The sequence below is a fragment of the Hemicordylus capensis genome, chromosome 1, assembly GCF_027244095.1.
Source record: "Hemicordylus capensis ecotype Gifberg chromosome 1, rHemCap1.1.pri, whole genome shotgun sequence".
Classification (NCBI taxonomy): domain Eukaryota; kingdom Metazoa; phylum Chordata; class Lepidosauria; order Squamata; family Cordylidae; genus Hemicordylus; species Hemicordylus capensis.
The window spans coordinates 4,713,176-4,732,031 of NC_069657.1; the positions used below are offsets into that span (position 1 = coordinate 4,713,176).

Genomic DNA, 18,856 nt, shown 5'->3' on the forward strand with positions numbered 1-18,856 from the left:
GCCCTGGCGTCACGCTCTTCCGGAAGCGCCTCCGCGCGTAGGGCGCTGTGGGACTCGTAGTCCTCTCCTCAGGACGCGGCGGCCGTGACGGTGGTGTTCGCCTGTGTGAGCGCAGCCACTAGACTGGCGAGGGGTTCGTCGTCTTTTTTGGAGAAAAAGCTCGACGAGCGCCTTCCGAGGGGCCACCGCCGGGACAGGAAAGCCACCGGGCTCCGAAAAGGAGGGGGGGATGGCCGCTCCCGGAAGTGACGCGCCCCAGCCGCCGCCTTTCTCTCCTCCCCCGCCGCCGCTTCTCCCGCTTCTGCCCCGGAGGAGCCTGTGAGGCTCCCGCGCCCGCCCCGCTCTCTCCGCCAGGACTGGGCCGCAGGCACCCGACTCCGGTGAGACTTCCTCCGGGCAAAACGGGCTGCTCGTCCTCGGGTCCCACCTCGGGAAGCCCCGCAGTAGGGAGTCTCAAAGCCGGGGCGGGGGCAGCGTGGGGGTGGGGGGTGGGGTCGTCTTTCATCGTCTCCTTGTTCCGAGGGCGGAAGGGCGAGCAGCAGAGGAGTCGAGAAGCTCCCTCCTGGCTCCTCCGTCCCTCCCTGGCGTCGTCCTCCCCGCCCCCCGCAACCTCCCCCCGCGGTCGCCCTGAATCCGGCGGGCAGGGCGGCGGCGGCGGCTGCAGAAAGAGAGCCTCTGCGCTTCCGTGGGTTTCCACCTGATCCTTCAGTTTTCGGGGAGCCGAAGAAATGCACGTGTTAAAGAGTTGGAGCCCGTAGGAATGCTTAACTTTTTAGTCTAAGAGAATCGTCTTGATTGATTGATTGATTGATTGATTGAGTGCAGTCAACTCGGTGTCGACTCGTAGCGAACCGTCTTAGACTAAAAAGTATCCTCTGGGGCTTGACCTCATGCTGAATACTTGTTATAAGGATATGGAGGAGAGGTACAGCAACGGGGGGGGGGGGGAGCTGGGGAACCACAGGAGGAGTAAAGTGCCCTTCTGGGTGGGCTTAAGTGGGGACCAGTGTCAGGGTCTGAGGGGATCCTCCACCTCTCTCTGGAGCTGCCTTGGATGCAGCACAACTGGCAGGAAGGAGGGAAAGACTAGCAGGCAAAGACTCAGAAGTATTTATTTCCTTGATCCAACTGCCCTGATCCAACCACCACCCACAAGCTTTCTCTTATCATCCTTATTATACTGTAGGACAGTGCAAGTTGGAAGAATTGGACACCCACTTCAGAATTCCCACCCCACACCCAGTGGTCCCTCTAATTTTTTTTCATCTCTGTGCGGAATGAGTTTTGATCTGGGCGGCAGTATCAAGGCAGTGCGTGTGCATCTGCATTCAGAATGGGGCCTTCCGGATTCAACCTGAGCAGGATCTAAATTGAACTGACTGGACATCCAAAAATTTGTGAGTGCACGTGCACACGCCTTAGAGTGAACAGTGCCTACACTGTGAGAAAGCAGCCAATTGCAGGACAATTGCTCTGGGTAGTATAGGTGGCAGGTTCTTTAAACACTGACCCATCACTGGCATGGGGAAAGCTAGGCAGCTGCAGAGACTCTCCGAAGCATATGTGGGGGAGTGATGCTGGGAACTAGCATGGGATGGCTGGGAAGAAACCCAAGGGATGCCTGTGAGCTCCCTGGATGCTCCCAAGTTTCTCCACAGCTGCCCAGCTTTCCCCACACCAGTACTGTATTGGCTTTTAAAGAACCCCCACCACCGTACCACTTGGGGCAATTGCCCCATGATCAGCTGCCTTCTCATTTTGGTGGGGGGATTGTGGGCTTCCGATTCTTCCAATTTGCACAGCCCTATTATTCTGCATGTAGATAGAACCATATAAAGAAATTATTACTATTTTCAGGCCAGGATAGTGGAGACCAATGAACTGCTAGGTGAAGGATCTTACGAAAGCCTGAGAAAAAGAATACAGTACTACTTTTCCATCCTGTGGCTTGGAATGGCTTGCTCCCACAGGCACTAAGGTTTCAGATTAGAAATTCCTAGTTCAAACCTTATTGGTCTTGATGTAAGGTTAATTGGAAGAGCAAATAAGGAAAAGATTGTAAATCACACAGGTAGGATTTGAAACAAGGTTCCAAGGAAGTGGTTTGATGATTGGTTAGCAGATTAGTTCCTAAATGAAAGGTTACCTCGTAAACCCTCTTGAGTTTCCTGAGGAGTAGACTGTAGCTGCTAAGTAGATAAAAATGTTTGTACAGAGGTTTATTTGTTTTTACAAAACCTTTTAAAAGATAAGACATGAACCAGGGTCTTGTTGTGTATGAGGCTTGACAATTAATTTCTGCTTAATACTTGTTTAACTTTCTTCTGTTTCTCAAGATGGACCAGTCGTCTCCAACCTACATGATTGCCAACTTAACTCCTTTGCATTCAGAACAACTCCTGCAGGGTTTGAACCTCCTCCGGCAGCACCATGAGCTCTGTGACATTGTCCTTCGTGTTGGTGATGTTAAGATCCATGCCCACAAAGTGGTGCTGGCCAGCATCAGCCCATATTTCAAAGCCATGTTCAGTGGCAACTTGTCTGAGAAGGAGAACTCAGAGGTGGAGTTCCAGTGCATTGCTGAGGCAGCCCTGCAGGCCATAGTGGAATATGCCTATACAGGGACAGTGTTCATTTCCCAAGACACAGTGGAGTCCCTCCTGCCTGCTGCCAATCTTCTCCAAATCAAGCTTGTGCTGAAGGAATGTTGTACTTTCTTGGAAAGCCAACTCGATCCTGGCAATTGCATCGGGATCTCTCGCTTTGCGGAAACATACGGTTGTCATGATCTCTACTTGGCTGCCAACAAATATATTTGCCAGAACTTTGAAGATGTTTGTCAGACAGAAGAATTTTTTGAACTTACGCATTCTGAGCTGGATGAAATTGTCTCCAATGACTGTTTGAATGTGGTCACTGAGGAGATGGTTTTCTATGCACTGGAATCTTGGATTAAGTATGATGTCCAAGAGCGCCAGAAGTACCTGGCGCAACTCCTACACTGTGTGCGGTTGCCTCTGCTGAGTGTCAAGTTTCTCACAAGGCTCTATGAAGCCAACCATCTCATTCGTGATGATCACACCTGTAAGCACCTGCTGAATGAAGGCTTGAAGTACCATTTCATGCCTGAGCACAGACTTTCTTATCAGACAGTGCTAACAACGCGCCCTCGCTGTCCTCCTAAAGTACTCTGTGCTGTGGGAGGAAAAGCTGGACTCTTTGCTTGTTTGGAAAGGTGAGGAATCACAAGAGCCAGCTTTATTTGTTGAGCACTGGTGGTTTTCTTCTTTTGCTGATTTAAGGCAGCTGGTGAATATTTGTGCATCCCATAGCTAAGCATAACAGAAGGTCTTTTCAGACATTATATTGTACATGTTTACTGATGTCTGTATACGTGTGTGTGTTTTGTAAGAATAACTGTACATGTGTTCATTTTAAAAGTGAACCTGGGTACAAGCCCTCGCAAATGCAGGGTACAGATAAGAAATGTATTATACATGTATTGTATAGCATAATGTGTGAATAACCGTCTGTGTGTATAGATCTGTGCATGTATGCACTGCACAGAGACTGTACATGCACTGAACATGACTAGGGCTTGAATAATCATTTGGTCGGCAGCCTGATCTCCTGCCTGAAGACTCATATAGATGATAGAAAAATCTGGGACAGAGAGTCCTCAGTGAAGCAATTGGTGGTTATAATATGAAGCCCTTTTTAAACTACAAAGCTTTTAGAGTTTTCTCTTGTTCCTGCTCACTGGCAGCGAACCTCTACAGATCACTAATACATCCATAAAGCATAAGGGGAATGAAGAATTGCCCTAGATAGCAAATTGCCCAGGAGCAGGTTAAGAGACCATAACTGAGGGGAGATCTGAACTGACTTGCAAGTCCAGCTGCCTCTCTGCTGGAATTCACTTGGCAGTCTTGTATCTCTGAAAGCAAGGAATGAACCAGAGATTTGCCTTGTTGACGCCCAGAACTGGGGGTCAATGCAACAATACAGCAATATGGTGTGTTATAGTAAATCCTAACACACACTCTCTCTCTCTCTCGCTCTCTCCTGGGTTCAGTTGTGTTGCCTAAAGCTAGCAGGTAGGGCTTAAAGAAGAGTTTGTTTTGAATGCTGTTTCCATCTGCCTCCTTCAGAGGTCCCCGCTCCCATATTCTGAGATCCATGCCTTACTGTCCTCCCCCACCCACAAATATTGAATAGAAACATGGATAGATAGCTTAGTATATTTATACTCTACATTTTGATCAAAAAAAATTTCAAGATGGCTTATAGTTGATAATATAATAATTTAAATCACACACATGCACGTAACCCATTGCCCTTTGTTTTGTGGCCAGTGGCAGAGGCCAGGATATGCTTCCCTTCAGGACTTCAGTTCCCAGAAAATGGCAACTGAAGCACACTGGAGTTGTCTCTATTAGGGAGAAAGGAAGGAAGCTCCTGCAGCTGCAGTTTCTCAGGGGTTGGTCTTATTTCCCCCTTGCTGAGATGTTCTTCCTGGGAGGCAGGGTCTGCAACCTCCGTGTGCTTCCCTTTGACTTATAACATGCATGAAACAACAGTGCTTGAAAGCCTTTGCACTTTAAAGGAGCAAATGAGAAGTTCTAGTACTCTTAGACTACCCCTTTCTCGCTCTGGATGATGTCTATCAAAGAATCCTGCTTTTAGTGAGCAACTGCTTTGTAAAAAAGGTGGACTTCATTTTCTGAGGACAGTAAAGTCTCTCTCTGAGTTGCACCAAGTATCTTGCGGGCACTGATAGAAGAACATTTTCCCCACTTTAACCTTCATAGCCCCCATTGAAACAGAATATTTATTCCAGTTCAACAGTAATGCATGTTCTTGCAAAATTGTCTTGACAGTGAGCTGTCCTGGTTCCAATCCTTATCACATTTTGTTTTTCTGTCTTGTGTTTAAATGTTGGGAAAATTTAACTAGAGAGAGCAGGAAAAACATATTTGAACTAGGAGGCAGGCTCTCAATTGAGAATACAGTGCTTAAAGTTCAGTCCTTCTGGATGGTGTGAGGTTGGTTTTGGTTTTGTTTGCATAGTGGTGAGTTGAGGCTTTTTCCTTTTGAATTTTTTCTTCTCTCTCTTCCCCAGTGTTGAAATGTACTTTCCTCAGAATGACTCCTGGATAGGTCTGGCACCTCTAGGTGTACCTCGCTATGAATTTGGAATCTGCGTCCTTGACCAGAAAATCTACGTGATCGGAGGAATTGCAACCCACATGTGTCAAGGCATTAACTATCGCAAGCATGAGAGCTCCGTGGAATGCTGGGATCCAGATACAAACACCTGGACATCCCTTGAAAATATGAACGAGAGCCGGAGCACATTGGGTGTTGCAGTTCTATCACGAGAAATTTATGCTTTGGGTGGCTATGATGGGCAGTCTTACCTACAGTCTGTGGAGAAGTATATCCCAAAGGTGAAAGAATGGCAACCTGTGGCACCAATGAGTAAAACTAGGAGTTGTTTTGCTGCAGCTGTCTTAGATGGAATGATCTATGCTATTGGGGGCTATGGTCCTGCACATATGAACAGGTAAGTACAAGGAGGGTCACTGAAAGGTCAAATAAAAATATGAAGGTGTGCATATGTAATGTGTTCAGTTCATCTGCAAAATCTTTGGCCAAACAACCAGTAGTTTCTCCCAGTAGGCCTCGTTAGTGTTTGCTCTGATTAGTTCACCCAAGGAATTCTCAGTGATCATCTTCTCTATAGGATAATTCGGCATGTTTTCTTTCAACACAAATCCTGAGAGAGAGAAATTGAACATTTAATGATGCTTTCAGTCAGCTTGAGGCTAATAATTGGAGGCTCAAGGTGTACAGAAGTGTGTGTGTGCTTGCTGACTCAGCCATCTTACAGGGCGAGTGCACACACATGTCAGCACCATTCTCTGAGCTCTGGTTTTACTGTAGTTCAGTTGTGCCTGGTCACTTGAAGGGAAGGGTCAGGATCCTGGTGGTGGAAAAGAGACTTCCTAGTACTCAATCCCCATGGGCAATAGAGTTCTGGTAGACAAGAATGTTTTCTTCAGTTAATGTTTGGGTTATAGAGCAGAAACTCTCTGGTGCCAAACCCATAGAGAATCACAGCATCTCATAGTCCAGCTTCAGCAACTTCCACCTCTGTAGAATTGATTGAATCCTTGGCCTGCCCCATTCTCCAGTCCTCCAGCAGACAACCAGGGAGACAAGATGTGATGACTTGAAAGTGAGAGCCATAGGGTTTTCTATGCAAGTGCCCTACATACATACAATGATCTCACTGGAAACTAACCCAAGAAGAAGAATTCTTCATATTGGTTGTTTATTTGTCTGCATTTCTCATTTACGAATACGGTGGCTATTTATATGCCGCCTTCTCTTGGAGACATCAACATGAATAGAACCAGTCTGAAAAAATGACTTCTCAAATTCATCCCAGGTCTTTGAGAAGGCACAGTTGACTGAGAGACTGTGTTATGTTGGAAAAGGTTGGTCACAGTGGGTGGAAATAATGTGATCAGATGTGGGATGTGTCTTGCCAGTGCAGCAGAAATTCTTTGGAAATCCATATTTGAATATCCCAGATGTTATGGGGCTTTTACTGTGAAAATGCTGTCATGCAAGCTTACCCATTGCCTTCAGTGAGCTATAGATCAGTGGTACAGTACCTGTTTTGCAAGCAGGAAGTTCCTCTTCCAATCCCTGGAGTGTCCAGATAGTGCTAAAAAAAACAACTCCTGCCTGAAATCTTGGAGAGCTGCTGCCAATTAGTAGACACAATACTATCCCAAATGAACCAATGCTCTGAGTAGATGGCAGTACAGTACCTATATACCTGCTCCATCTGGAATGTGTGGGTGTCACTTGGATGATTGTCAAACTTCTGCATTCATATCCACCTCAAATGCAGGAGATAACCAGACATGCAGTATTTTTGCACTAAGCTCCTGCACTATACTGGGGTTCAGGAAGGGTCTTTGTTTTGCTGACCTTGGAGTATCTTTTCATACTTGCCTGAATTGGAAACAAGATGGGGTGGGCTTCCGGCCTACTGTTCTGGAGACTGCACGCCTTGCTTAACTTTTTAAAATGAATGGCTCTCTTAATTTTGAACCCTCCCCCAGAGAAACACTATACTGACTTTTGGATGTTGGGCATTAGTAGGGTAACAAAATTGATGCATGCACGAGGCTGCTTTTAGAGACTAGATAAGCCTCAAAAACATGTCTGGTTCCCTATGGTGGACCTGTGGATGTTTTGCTTGGAGTTCAAAACTAGCTTGGCTTAACAGCTGTTAAGGTGACAGCTATTGTTTATGGCTGCCACAGCCCCCTCCACTCCCCCAGTAGTCACCACTGGCAATCTGGCAAGTGGATTTGGGGGAACCTTTGCCTATCTTCATGGCCAGTGTGGATGGAAGTAGGACCATTGCAGTCTATCCTGTTTGCTTGTGCAGGCATGGTGTGGGTGGTGAGACTCTTGTAGGCCACAGCATAGCTCAATTTTGTGGGCTGCATTTCTCATGCTTCTAGAATGTAGGAATGCTGTTTAAACACGAAACTGTTTAGGAAACATGTCCAGTTCAGATGGAATGATACTCTTTCTAGGTTAGCTTGGTGCATCTGAACTGTCTCCTGCACCCCATATTTTCCTTCACATTAATCTCATACCTCCAACTAGCTTTTGCTCCCTCTTATGCGAAAAATATCGTGCCAGGTGACCCCTCTTCAAATGTTTGTCCTATAGTCAACATTTCCACTTTCATGTATGCAGAGCTTTCCTGTGCTATCAAAATATGTTGAGGCCAGGAACTCCTGTACTATTAAATATCTCAAGAGCCTGTTGTAGCTGCATTTGTGAGGGATTCCATACAAGTTGGGATGCAGCCTCTTGAGATTTTTATATCAGTACAAACTGTTGTCGTTAAACCCTGTTGTTTGTCTCCGTTCACAGCGTGGAGCGTTATGATCCCAGCAAAGACTCTTGGGAGATGCTTGCTCCAATGGCTGATAAAAGAATACACTTTGGTGTTGGGGTTATGCTGGGTTTCATTTTTGTAGTTGGAGGGCACAATGGTGTTTCTCACTTGTCCAGCATTGAGAGATATGACCCTCACCAGAACCAATGGACTGTTTGTCGACCAATGAAAGAGCCCAGAACAGGTAAGTTGAAAGTGACTGTGCAAATGTAGCCTAGAATGCTTTCTGAAGCTTAGACCGAGAGTTCCTGAAATAGTTCAGTCACAAGTGACCGTCCATAATACTTGGAGAGTGTTTTTGCCCTAGCCATTCCCCTACAATCTTTATTAGCTTTACTCAGCTTTGACAGGATGACAGTAAGCATATTGGCAAGTATAGTCTCATTGAATCCAGGTCAGCAATAAACACCTGTCAGATTCTGCTCATTGTGCAGAAACAATTCAGACAACAACTGGTAGAAATTCAAATGCACAAGCTTTGAGCATGGGTTACCAGATGTCTCTTTCAGCAGTGTACTTTTTTTTGAGTGAGGGTTTTTGTTCAAAAGAGAATGCAAGTGCTGACTTAGGGCCTGATCCTGCAAGCTGTTTCTTTCTGGTGGTGGTATTCAAGGTAACCCCAAATTTCTTCTGTTCCTACTACTACCACCATTACTATTTATATTCTGCTATTCAACAAGTGAGTACTCAAAGCGATTTACATATAAAAATAAGATGATTCCCTGTCCCCAAAGGGCTCACAATCTAAACAGGTTACTACTCTAGTGGCTGTTAGGGATGTGCCCAGAACTGCTTCTCCGCGTTCCGGAGGTGGTGGAGTTTTCCCTTAAGGGTGGGGGAGGGTGCACTTACCCCTCCAGCCCCATTTCTCCCCGCCGACACTCCATTGTCTCAAAGCCTCTTGGGGCGGCAGCGTACCACCCTGCTGTTCTCGGCCAGAAGTACTGGGCACACGAGCCCAGTAATTCCAGCCGAGAATGGCAGCGGGGCGGTAGGGAGGTACGCTGCCACCTCGAGGGGCTTTGATACAATGGAGTGTCGGCAGGGGAAATGCGGTGGGAGGGAGGGGCAAGTGCACCCTCCCCCGCCCTTAAGGGAACACCCCCTCCACCTCCGAAATCCGAAATGGTGGCCGAAATCCGGTGGCCGAAACGTTTCAGAGGCTTCTATAATGGCCTCTGAAACGTTTCAGGCACATCCTTAGTGGCTATGGACCACCTCCAGCCTAAGAGGCAAGATGCCTCTGAATACTATTTCCAAGGGAACAACAGCAAGAAAGAGGACATGTCCTCACCTCTTGCCTGTGGACTTCTCAGAGGCATCTGGTGGGCCACTGTGGGAAATGAGATGCTGGATAGGTTGCAAAGTAGACAGCAGCAACAGCTACTGGAGCAATGCTGCACCGGAGCTTAATAAAGCCCATTGGTCTCCTTCTCCTTAATATAAAGAAAATTGCTACTTTGAAGGTTGCCTCTTTGCTCCATTAGTGGAGGTCATGTTCTTCATATTAATAAGATGGCTTGCACAAAACTGAGTTCAGAGTGATGGAGAACTAAGGAGGGCTGCATAGGAATATAGGAAGCTGCCATATACTGAGTCAGATCATAGGTCCATCTAGTTCATCATTGTTGACACAGACTGGCAGCAGTTTCTCCAAGGTGTCAGGCAGGAATCTCTCTCAGCCCTATCTTGGAGATGCTGCCAGGGAGGGAACCTGGAACCTTCTGCTCTTCCCAGAGCAGCTTCATCCCCTGAAGGGAATATCTTCCAGTGCTCACACATCAAGTCTCCCATTCATATGCAGCCAGGGCAGACCCTGCTTAGCTAAGGGGACAAGTCATGCTTGCTACCAAAAGACCAACAAAGTTCACAAGACCTTTGTAAATCTGAGTGTGGAAGCTTATTTGCCCTTTCTGAATTGGCTCAAGGCCCAAATGGCACCCAGTGGACCTCCATGCCTTTCTGTGGTCTGGGTTCAGTGGCAGAATCCACTCCTCCTTCCCAGAATGCATTATGATATTACAAGGCAGTCTAAGCCCAAGGATGGTATTAGCTCTATTTTCATTTGTGGGGTGTTCTTTCTGAGCACAATAGGCCTCTGCCTAGATAATGAGGGCCCTGTTTTTTTCCTAGCCTGCCTTCTCAACCTGCTCCATGCATGATCTGAAATAGTCCTTGGCTAATTCTAGCTGTAGCTTGCTGGACTAGGGCCTTTTACCAGGCATTGTGATATGAGAATATGGGCGAGAAAGGGGGTTAGCTGGACGAAGAGCCTAGCCATGGTTTTTCCAGAGTCCCCATTGTGTACACTTCTGCTCATGAAATAAATGCATAACTGTCTATAGTTATAATTGCATAGCTATCATATTAAAATCCTATTTGCAGTAAGACATGCCTAAGATAATGTCCAGTTAAAATTTATAATGTTGCATTCCAGTGGATAGAATCTGTTGCTGAATAATCTGGGTTGACTGCATCATTGTCTTGGATGAACTAGTCCAGGGCTTTACCAGTCCCAGGCGCTGGCTCACCTTGGCACCTGGACATCTAAGCACATCACATGAGCTAGATGGAGAATGCAGCCAGGAGGAATGAGGGAACGAGGCAAGGGTGGTTTTCTCCTAGTTGTGTTGGTCCGTTGCCTGCCTGAGCCAGACAGATGCAACCAAGAGGAGGAGAGAGTAAGCAAAGTGGGGAGTCCGCTCCTCCATGGAGTGAGGGCATTGCTGGGGGTAAGTGGCAAGCCCCCACCCCCATGGAGAAGAGGGCTCTGCCGATGGCAAGTGGTAAGTCTGCCCCCCCATGAAAAGCAGTCTGGCTCCTACATTTAGGATCTGGCTCTTATAGCCAAAGAAAATTGGCCAAGGCCATCTATTTAACCTGATTATAGTCGCATTCAAATAAATGCATATAGGATTTGGCTACAAGTTTCTCAACATTGTTCTAAATTCTCTTTAAAGGCCTCTTTATGGTTTGGTTGTGTGTTTTTCCTTCTTAAGAGGTGGGATTCTTCTAGCACTCAAATGTGTTTGTCTCTTCTCTGTCTTCTCCTACCCACCCTGAATAGGAGTTGGTGCAGCTGTAATTGACACCTACCTTTACGTAGTTGGTGGACACTCGGGGTCATCCTACCTAAACACTGTACAGAAATATGATCCCATATCAGATACCTGGCTGGACACGGCTGGCATGATGTACTGCCGATGCAATTTTGGCTTGACAGCACTTTGAGGAGGATGAATGCACAGGTGCAACTGGCATAGAAGGTGCCTGGCCTGTGGAGACCAGAAGCTGCACTTCCTGGAGCTGGGAGGAAGGGGCAAAGGCGTAACTGAAATGCAGACAGATTAACCCCAACCAATCATTGTTTTTGGCTATTGTGGATGACAAAAAGGTGGGGGGAGAAGTGGGTTCATAGGGGATCCAGGCTGCATACTGTTACTGATATGAAATGATTTATCTTTAAAAAAGAAGCACTGTGTGACCTGAAGTAAGCATATACGTTCCCCAGCTCACAGAGCTTTAGCCCCTTCCTCTTCTTCCTCCTCCTCTGACTGATGTAGTTAACCTTGCAAAAGATGACGGATCCTTTAATCCTGTTGCACAAACTGTCTTGTCGATAGATGTCTGGCTGCGTCCTTGCATTGAGACACCATCATTGCTTCACAACTTTTTATGAACAACTAACTAAAGGGCTGCCTTTTTTCTCCTGTAACTCAAGGTTTGTATATAATTGATGCCATAGTCCATTTGCCTGCACTTACCGTCCTCTTTTTTGGTTACTTGCTCTGGGGGCTTGGGGATGATAATAAAGGGTGGCTATTTTCAGTTGGCAACCATAATGCCTTTTTAGCCCTGAACTTTTTGGACCTGCCTAAACATCTAAAACCTACCTTTTCTAACGCTTGCCCTTATCTAGGTTGGAAAATACCTAGCTTGCAAGCCCTAGCACAGAGATAAAACTTTAGGCAACAAACCTCTTCATCCCCTTTGGTTTTCGGAAATATGTATGTGTTTCCCAGCATGTTTGTAAATACTTCTAAAAGACAGGAGTATCTTCCTCTGCACCCCTGCACTGCAAATCTGTGTCCCTTGGCCCATGAATGACTGTGAAGTGTCCTGATCTTAACATGGTGCTAAAATATAGCAAGGCTGTTAACAATCTAAGACTGCAATGATCCTACGCATATTTACCAAAAAGTGAGTCCCACTTATTTCCGTGGCGCTTGCTTCCATGAAATAAATATGCCTGGGATTGTGCTTCACGGGCAGTTTGGCTGAAGTAATAGTCTTTGCCTTGTGTCCCTGGTTTGCCAGAACAGGGTATGTAGTGAATACCGCCAACCTAAAATGTGGTAGATGCTTTCCATTCTTTCAATTTCTTGGTTTTCCTTATCTATTTAATTTGTGCCTATGAAAAATGTCAAACTTTAACATAATATAATTTTGTTAGATTAACTTTTGTTAGATTAAATTTGTTAAGACCCAAGCAGCTTCTTAATGGAGTTGATTGAAGCGTATTGTTGCCTTAAAACAAAAAAAATCACAGAATAAGGCAGTATGGGGTATAGTTATTTATATAGCTACATACACCCTTTTGGAAAAATTTCCTCAAGCGCTTCTGCTCAGCTTCCCTTTACTTCAGTGGGGCTTTTCAGTGTTCAGTGAATTGCCCCCTCTAACAGCTTGGAATATGAAGGGATTTCCTTGAGAGTGTCCTGAAACTTAGCTTTTACGTTTGGGACCCTGTATGCTAATCCTTATATAGATGACTGTGAAAATATTTCTTCAACTTTGTTTTGTGTGTTCAATGACTTATATTTCAGTTTTGTACAAGTAGTTGTACTTTAATTTGATGTTGTGGTCTTCCATAACTAATGTGTAATTTGGATTCTCTTGAAATGTTGTTTTTCTCTTACTCTCTTTTTAATGTATTCATTTTTCTATTTTATTTTTTTGTATTCACAAACATGCAATAATATGAGAGTTTAAAAAAACAGCCTTTTTACGTAAAATTTGAGGTTGTGAACTAACTTAATTTGTTCTGTGTTCCTCCTGGAGTAGGAATGGTAGTGAACAAAGCTGCAAGTCGTCTTGTTCTTCCATGAGCTAATAATGTTCAGGCTAAAACTGGGAGAGTGCACTTTGTTCTTAAGCCACTCTTTAAGAAACACAAAAACTTGCATTTCATTTCTACTAACATTTGCACATACTATGAATTCCTGAAGCTCTTCTTCAGATATTCATGGAGTCCAGCAGAGTCTTCAGGCAAGTAAGTAACAAAACAAGCACTTTCTGCCTAGTGGCTTTGGAGTGGTTTGTTGATTCTTGTTACACAGCAATAATGGCATAATGCAACAATTGCAGAGACCTTTTGTCTGCGCTTGGGAAATTCCCATTCATTTCAGTGTGGTTCACATGGGAAATGTTTGCTGTGGACTGTATGACGCTTAAGCAAATTGGAGGCAATCTGAGCTGATGCCTGTTTCGATCCATTGTTTTGATTGATTGCTTTATTTCAGTTCAAGAAAATACCCAGTGGAAACATGTTGGGTATCCTTGTGTCTGCAGAGATGCCTTTGAACACAGAAGCATATTGATGATTGTAGAACTCCCAGCCATGGGATGTTGTTTGCAAGGAAGTGTGTAGGGCAATTCTGGAGCAGATAGAACAGCTCTAGACAAGAGAGTTGCTGGAGAAAGACCAAAATTATGCTGGAGAAAAATGGGGTATAAAGCTTTCCTTAGCTGAAAGCCTAAGGCACTGAGAAGTGGTCTTCTAGCTATGTTCTTGTCTGCCATTTCATTGCACCTCCTGCAAAGCATTAACTGTCAGATGTTGTCGCCGGTAGATCTGACTATTTCTCAACATAGTCAAGAATATTTGAGCCAAGAATGGGGTTTTTAAAATAATAATAATAATAATAATTAATAATAATGAGCTTAAAACCATGAAAAGATTGGGTGGCTGACATACTGAGGAAAATTACTCAGAGTAGTCCCGTTGAAATTAAAAGGACAAATTAAGAAATTCTTGTCATTTAATTTCAACAGGACTAGTCTGAGTAATTTTCCTCAGTATGCCAGCCTAAACCTGTCCTGCTAGGGGATGCTGACATGCATCTGTTAGTGGGTTCAATTTGCCACAGATTTCTACCAAGGATCTCTGGGCTACTTTTCAATAATTAGGCAGCTGTCAAAATGATGCACTTGCATTTAAAATAGTTAAGTTAAAAAAGAGAGGGGGTTTTTTTGTCAAGACTTTTGTCAAGTAATTGATTAGTGTAGTAGATGCTGGCTGTGTATTGAGTTCACATATATCCCAATAAACACAGTTTCTGTTTGGGAGCATAGTATCCCATTCACCTAAGTGCTCAGGCACAGGCAAACTGGACAGCCTGATTTAACACTTGCTGGCTGCAATAAGCTTATTGTAGTTTAACAATGGTCTTGTGGAGAAAGCAAGACCATAGGCATAGGATGTCGCACACCTTACATTATCATCCAGTTCTATACAATCCTTTGAATTCTTAATTTGTAAGGGAAAGCACTTTAAAATGTACTGGCTGTTGGTGTCCAGGCTTCTCTTGTTTTGAAAAACATTGTTAAACATGCAGTTTCACATGCAAGTGGGGAGTACACAGGTGATCACTATTGATTGAGAAGGTTGTGCCCAGTGTCCACTTCCCTCATTTAAGGAGGAGAATTGGTGTTCATTATCTCCTAGAATGTGTACTTAAAATGATAGCTGAAGTTTACTCAGCAGTGTGAAGAGGGCACTGTGCCCATGCTCAGAAGTACACGCTCCTCCAGTTAGAAACCTCTGAAGTGGTGGGTTGCAGAGGGTGACACTTGGCTCCTGACACATTCCGAAGCACCACACTGGCAAGCGTTTTGGCTTGCATGAGGCACTGCTTTCGGAGGTTCTCTCCTTGCTTGCATTCTCTTCTCTTCTCCACTCAGCAGAGATAGTTAAATTTATTATTGCTTTGCAGCTTCCTCCATTGTGCAAAAGACTGAGCGCTCTCCATGCTTGCCTTAAATTCCTTTTTTAATTTATTAAAGAACTGGGTGATGATTCCTCTCTTTGCCTTACATGCTGTGCTGTCATCTCTCTGGTCAAGGCAAAGTTTGCTTTCAACAGGACTGACCTCTCATGCACTGTAGTTTTTTTTAACAGGATTCTGGCATGCCCAGAAGGGGTCATTTGTGTGTTTATCAGCCCACTAGTGGAGTTTGGTGTTTAGACTACCTTCCCACTGGCAGGGCTTCATTATTTTCCCTTTTTCTTTTTTTTTCATTGACAAAGGTGGCATTTATGTTGAGTGGGAAACTGCTCAGTAACTTTTGTGTTTGCTAAATGTGATAATGCTCTGTTATCATTGTAACAGTATTTCATTTGAATGTGCAATGTTTACTAAATAAATCTGTGAAAGCATTGATTTGGGATTTTTTCCCCTCCCCATTCTGATCCTTTTGGCTGTACATGTTTTGAATAGTTTGGTCTCTTCTACCTTGGTTCTCTTATTGAATTGCTAATTGTGTTTTATATAATGTTTCTATAGGATCCATCAAGGGTTCACAAACTTGGGCCCCCAAATATTGTTTGCCTTTGACCATTGTGGCTGAGGATGATGGGAGTTGTAGTCCAGCAATACGTGGCAACATACTTGTGAGAACCCCTGGGATACATGGTGTCTTGTTTGTACTGTGAAGTAGCTGAGGCTAAGGAAGAGGTTTGCCCGTCACCTTAAGAATGTAAGGTTCAGGCTAAAGAGCTACCTAGCCCAGCATCCCATTCCCAATAGTGGCCAGTTAGAAGCTGCCAGAAAGTCCACCACAGTTCTGTTGTTGGCCTCCCAACAACTAGTATTCCCATGTATTCTGCCTCTGAACATGGAGTGTCTGGCTTCTCTCCCTCAGTCTCGGCTGCGAGAACCTTGTGTAACTTTAGGCTCAGCTTGTTTTCTGGCAGGGAGAACTATAATACCTAGAGCAGGGCTGGCCAGTCTGAGGTTCTCCAGCTGTTGTTGGACTACAACTCACATCATCCCCAGCCAGTTCATTTCATTAGGGAGTTGTAGTCCAACAATTACTAGAGAAGCCTCATGATGCCCACTCTGCCCTAGGAGCTGTTGCCACCACAGGGGGAATGGAGAAACTCTCCATGAGGCCAATAGTCTTTATTCTGGAGGTTAGAACTACTATGACTGCCACTGTAAATACTTATATAGCAATTTTCAACAAAAGTTCTCAAATCACTTTACATAGAGAAATAATAACTAAAGAAAGATGGCTTCCTGTCCCCAAAGGGCTTACAACCTAAAAAGTAATGTTTTTCAGGAATTGGAGGATGGTTGGTTGCCACATACAACAAACAGCAAGCAGGTCCAGTGTTCCCTCTAACAGGGATTCCCAGATGTTGTTGACAACTCCCAGATTCCCCAGCTGCAATGGCTTTTGCTTTGAGATTATGGGAGTTGTAGTCAACAGCATCTGGGAATCCCTGTTAGAGGGAACACTGAGCAGGTCACTTAAAGATTTTAGATGCAAAATAGGATTATACCACCTCTATTGTCCCATTTCCCCAGTGGTAGAAAACTCAAAGGTTTGAAGTATACCTTGGATTCCAGTTTCCCTTGGACGGAGAATCACTGCAGATTTGTGGGTGTCCCTTATACAGGTGAAACTCGAAAAATTAGAATATCGTGCAAAAGTTCATTAATTTCAGTAATGCAAATTAAAAGGTGAATATATGAGATAGACGCATTACATGCAAAGCGAGATAAGTCAAGCCTTAATTTGTTATAATTGTGATGATCATGGCGTACAGCTCATGAGAACCCCAAATCCACAATCCCAGAAAATTAGAATATTGTGAAAAGGTTCAAGTCTAGGCTCCAGGTGTCCCACTCCAATCAGCTAATCAATCCATAACACCTGCAAAGGGTTCCTGAGCCTTTAAATGGTCTCTCAGTCTGGTTCATTAGGAATCACAATCATGGGAAAGACTGCTGACTTGACAGTTGTGCAGAAAACCATCATTGACACCCTCCATAAGGAGGGAAAGCCTCAAAAGGTAATTGCAAAAGAAGTTGGATGTTCCCAAAGTGCTGTATCAAAGCACATTAATAGAAAGTTATGTGGAAGGGAAAAGTGTGGAAGAAAAAGGTGCACAAGCAGCAGGGATGACCGCAGCCTGGAGAGGATTGTCAGGAAAAGGCCATTCAAAAGTGTTGGGGACTTTCACAAAGGAGTGGACTGAGGCTGGAGTTAGTGCATCAAGAGCCACCACACACAGACGGATCCTGGACATGGGCTTCAAATGTCGTATTCCTCTTGTCAAGCCGCTCCTGAACAACAAACAACGTCAGAAGCGTCTTACCTGGGCTCAAGAAAAAAAGAACTGGTCTGTTGCTCAGTGGTCCAAAGTCCTCTTTTCTGATGAGAGCAACTTTTGCATCTCATTTGGAAACCAAGGACCCAGAGTCTGGAGGAAGAATGGAGAGGCACACAATGCAAGATGCTTGAAGTCCAGTGTGAAGTTTCCACAGTCTGTGTTGATTTGGGGAGCCATGTCATCTGCTGGTGTTGGTCCACTGTGCTTCATTAAGTCCAGGGTCAATGCAGCCGTCTATCAGGAGATTTTGGAGCACTTCATGCTTCCTTCCGCAGACGAGCTGTATGGGGATGCTGACTTCATTTTCCAGCAGGACCTGGCACCTGCCCACACTGCCAAAAGTACCAAAACCTGGTTCAGTGACCATGGGATTACTGTGCTTGATTGGCCAGCAAACTCACCTGACCTGAACCCCATAGAGAATCTATGGGGCATTGCCAAGAGAAGGATGAGAGACATGAGACCAAACAATGCAGAAGAGCTGAAGGCCGCTATTGAAGCAACCTGGTCTTCCATAACACCTCAGCAGTGCCACAGGCTGATAGTATCCATGCCACGCCGCATTGAGGCAGTAATTGCTGCAAAAGGGGCCCAAACCAAGTACTGAATACATATGCATGCTTATACTTTTCAGAGGTCCGATATTGTTCTATTTACAATCCTTGTTTTATTGGTTTCATGTAATATTCTAATTTTCTGGGATTGTGGATTTGGGGTTCTCATGAGCTGTACGCCATGATCATCACAATTATAACAAATTAAGGCTTGACTTATCTCGCTTTGCATGTAATGCGTCTGTCTCATATATCAGTTTCACCTTTTAATTTGCATTACTGAAATTAATGAACTTTTGCACGATATTCTAATTTTTTGAGTTTCACCTGTAATATTTGGTTTATTTACACAAATATGCAGGTTGCTCATTAGATTAAATTGAAAATAATAGGACATTTCTAAAAGTGTAAAATTTCTTTTTTTTTAAAGGTTACATGAGAAACCTATGACAACTTACACTGAGGGAAATAAGTATTTGATCCCCTGCTGATTTTGTCCGTTTGCCCTCTGACACAGAAATGACCAGGCTATAATTGGAATGGTAGGTTTATTGTAGCTGTGAGAGACAGAATAACAACAAACAAACCCTCAAAAGCCCAGTGCCCAAAAGTCAGCGATGGATTTGCATTGTAGTGAGGGAAATAAGTATTCGATCCCCTATCAACCAGCAAGATTTCAGGCTCCCAGGTGTCTTTTCACTATATGCAGGTAACGAGCTGAGATGAGGAACACCCTCTGTAAGGGAGTGCTCCTAATCCCAGCTTGTTACAGTACCTGTATAAAAGACACCTGTCCATAGAAGCAAGCAATCACTCAGCTTCCAAACTCACCACCATGCCCAAGACCAAAGAGCTGTCGAAGGATGTCAGGGACAAGGTTGTAGACCTGCACAAGGCTGGACTGGGCTA

At 44.6% G+C, this 18,856-nt stretch overlaps 1 protein-coding gene across 2 annotated transcripts; it reads left to right on the top strand.

Annotated features, from left to right (window-relative positions):
* Positions 1–89: 89 nt before the first annotated feature.
* On the top strand, positions 90–15,431 carry KLHL28 (kelch like family member 28). 2 transcript variants are annotated; one of them, XM_053284439.1, is made up of 6 exons: positions 90–380; positions 1,187–1,397; positions 2,337–3,235; positions 5,123–5,566; positions 7,969–8,177; positions 11,061–15,431. In XM_053284439.1, exons 3-6 carry the CDS (start codon positions 2,337–2,339, stop codon positions 11,222–11,224), a joined length of 1,716 nt encoding a protein of 571 aa, XP_053140414.1. In that variant the 5' UTR covers positions 90–380; positions 1,187–1,397; the 3' UTR covers positions 11,225–15,431. The 2 variants fall into 2 exon arrangements, with proteins under 2 accessions (XP_053140414.1, XP_053140413.1); XM_053284438.1 differs by lacking the exon at positions 1,187–1,397 and having other exon boundaries at positions 91–380.
* Positions 15,432–18,856: the final 3,425 nt, after the last annotated feature.

Bases quoted from the DNA above. Each gene is read 5' to 3' on its own strand.
- KLHL28 (XM_053284439.1), top strand. From the start codon at position 2,337: ATGGACCAGTCGTCTCCAACCTACATGATTGCCAACTTAACTCCTTTG. The intron at 5,567-7,968 runs GTAAGTACAAGG...CTCCGTTCACAG, and splicing joins GGTCCTGCACATATGAACAG to CGTGGAGCGTTATGATCCCA. The intron at 8,178-11,060 runs GTAAGTTGAAAG...CACCCTGAATAG, and splicing joins AATGAAAGAGCCCAGAACAG to GAGTTGGTGCAGCTGTAATT.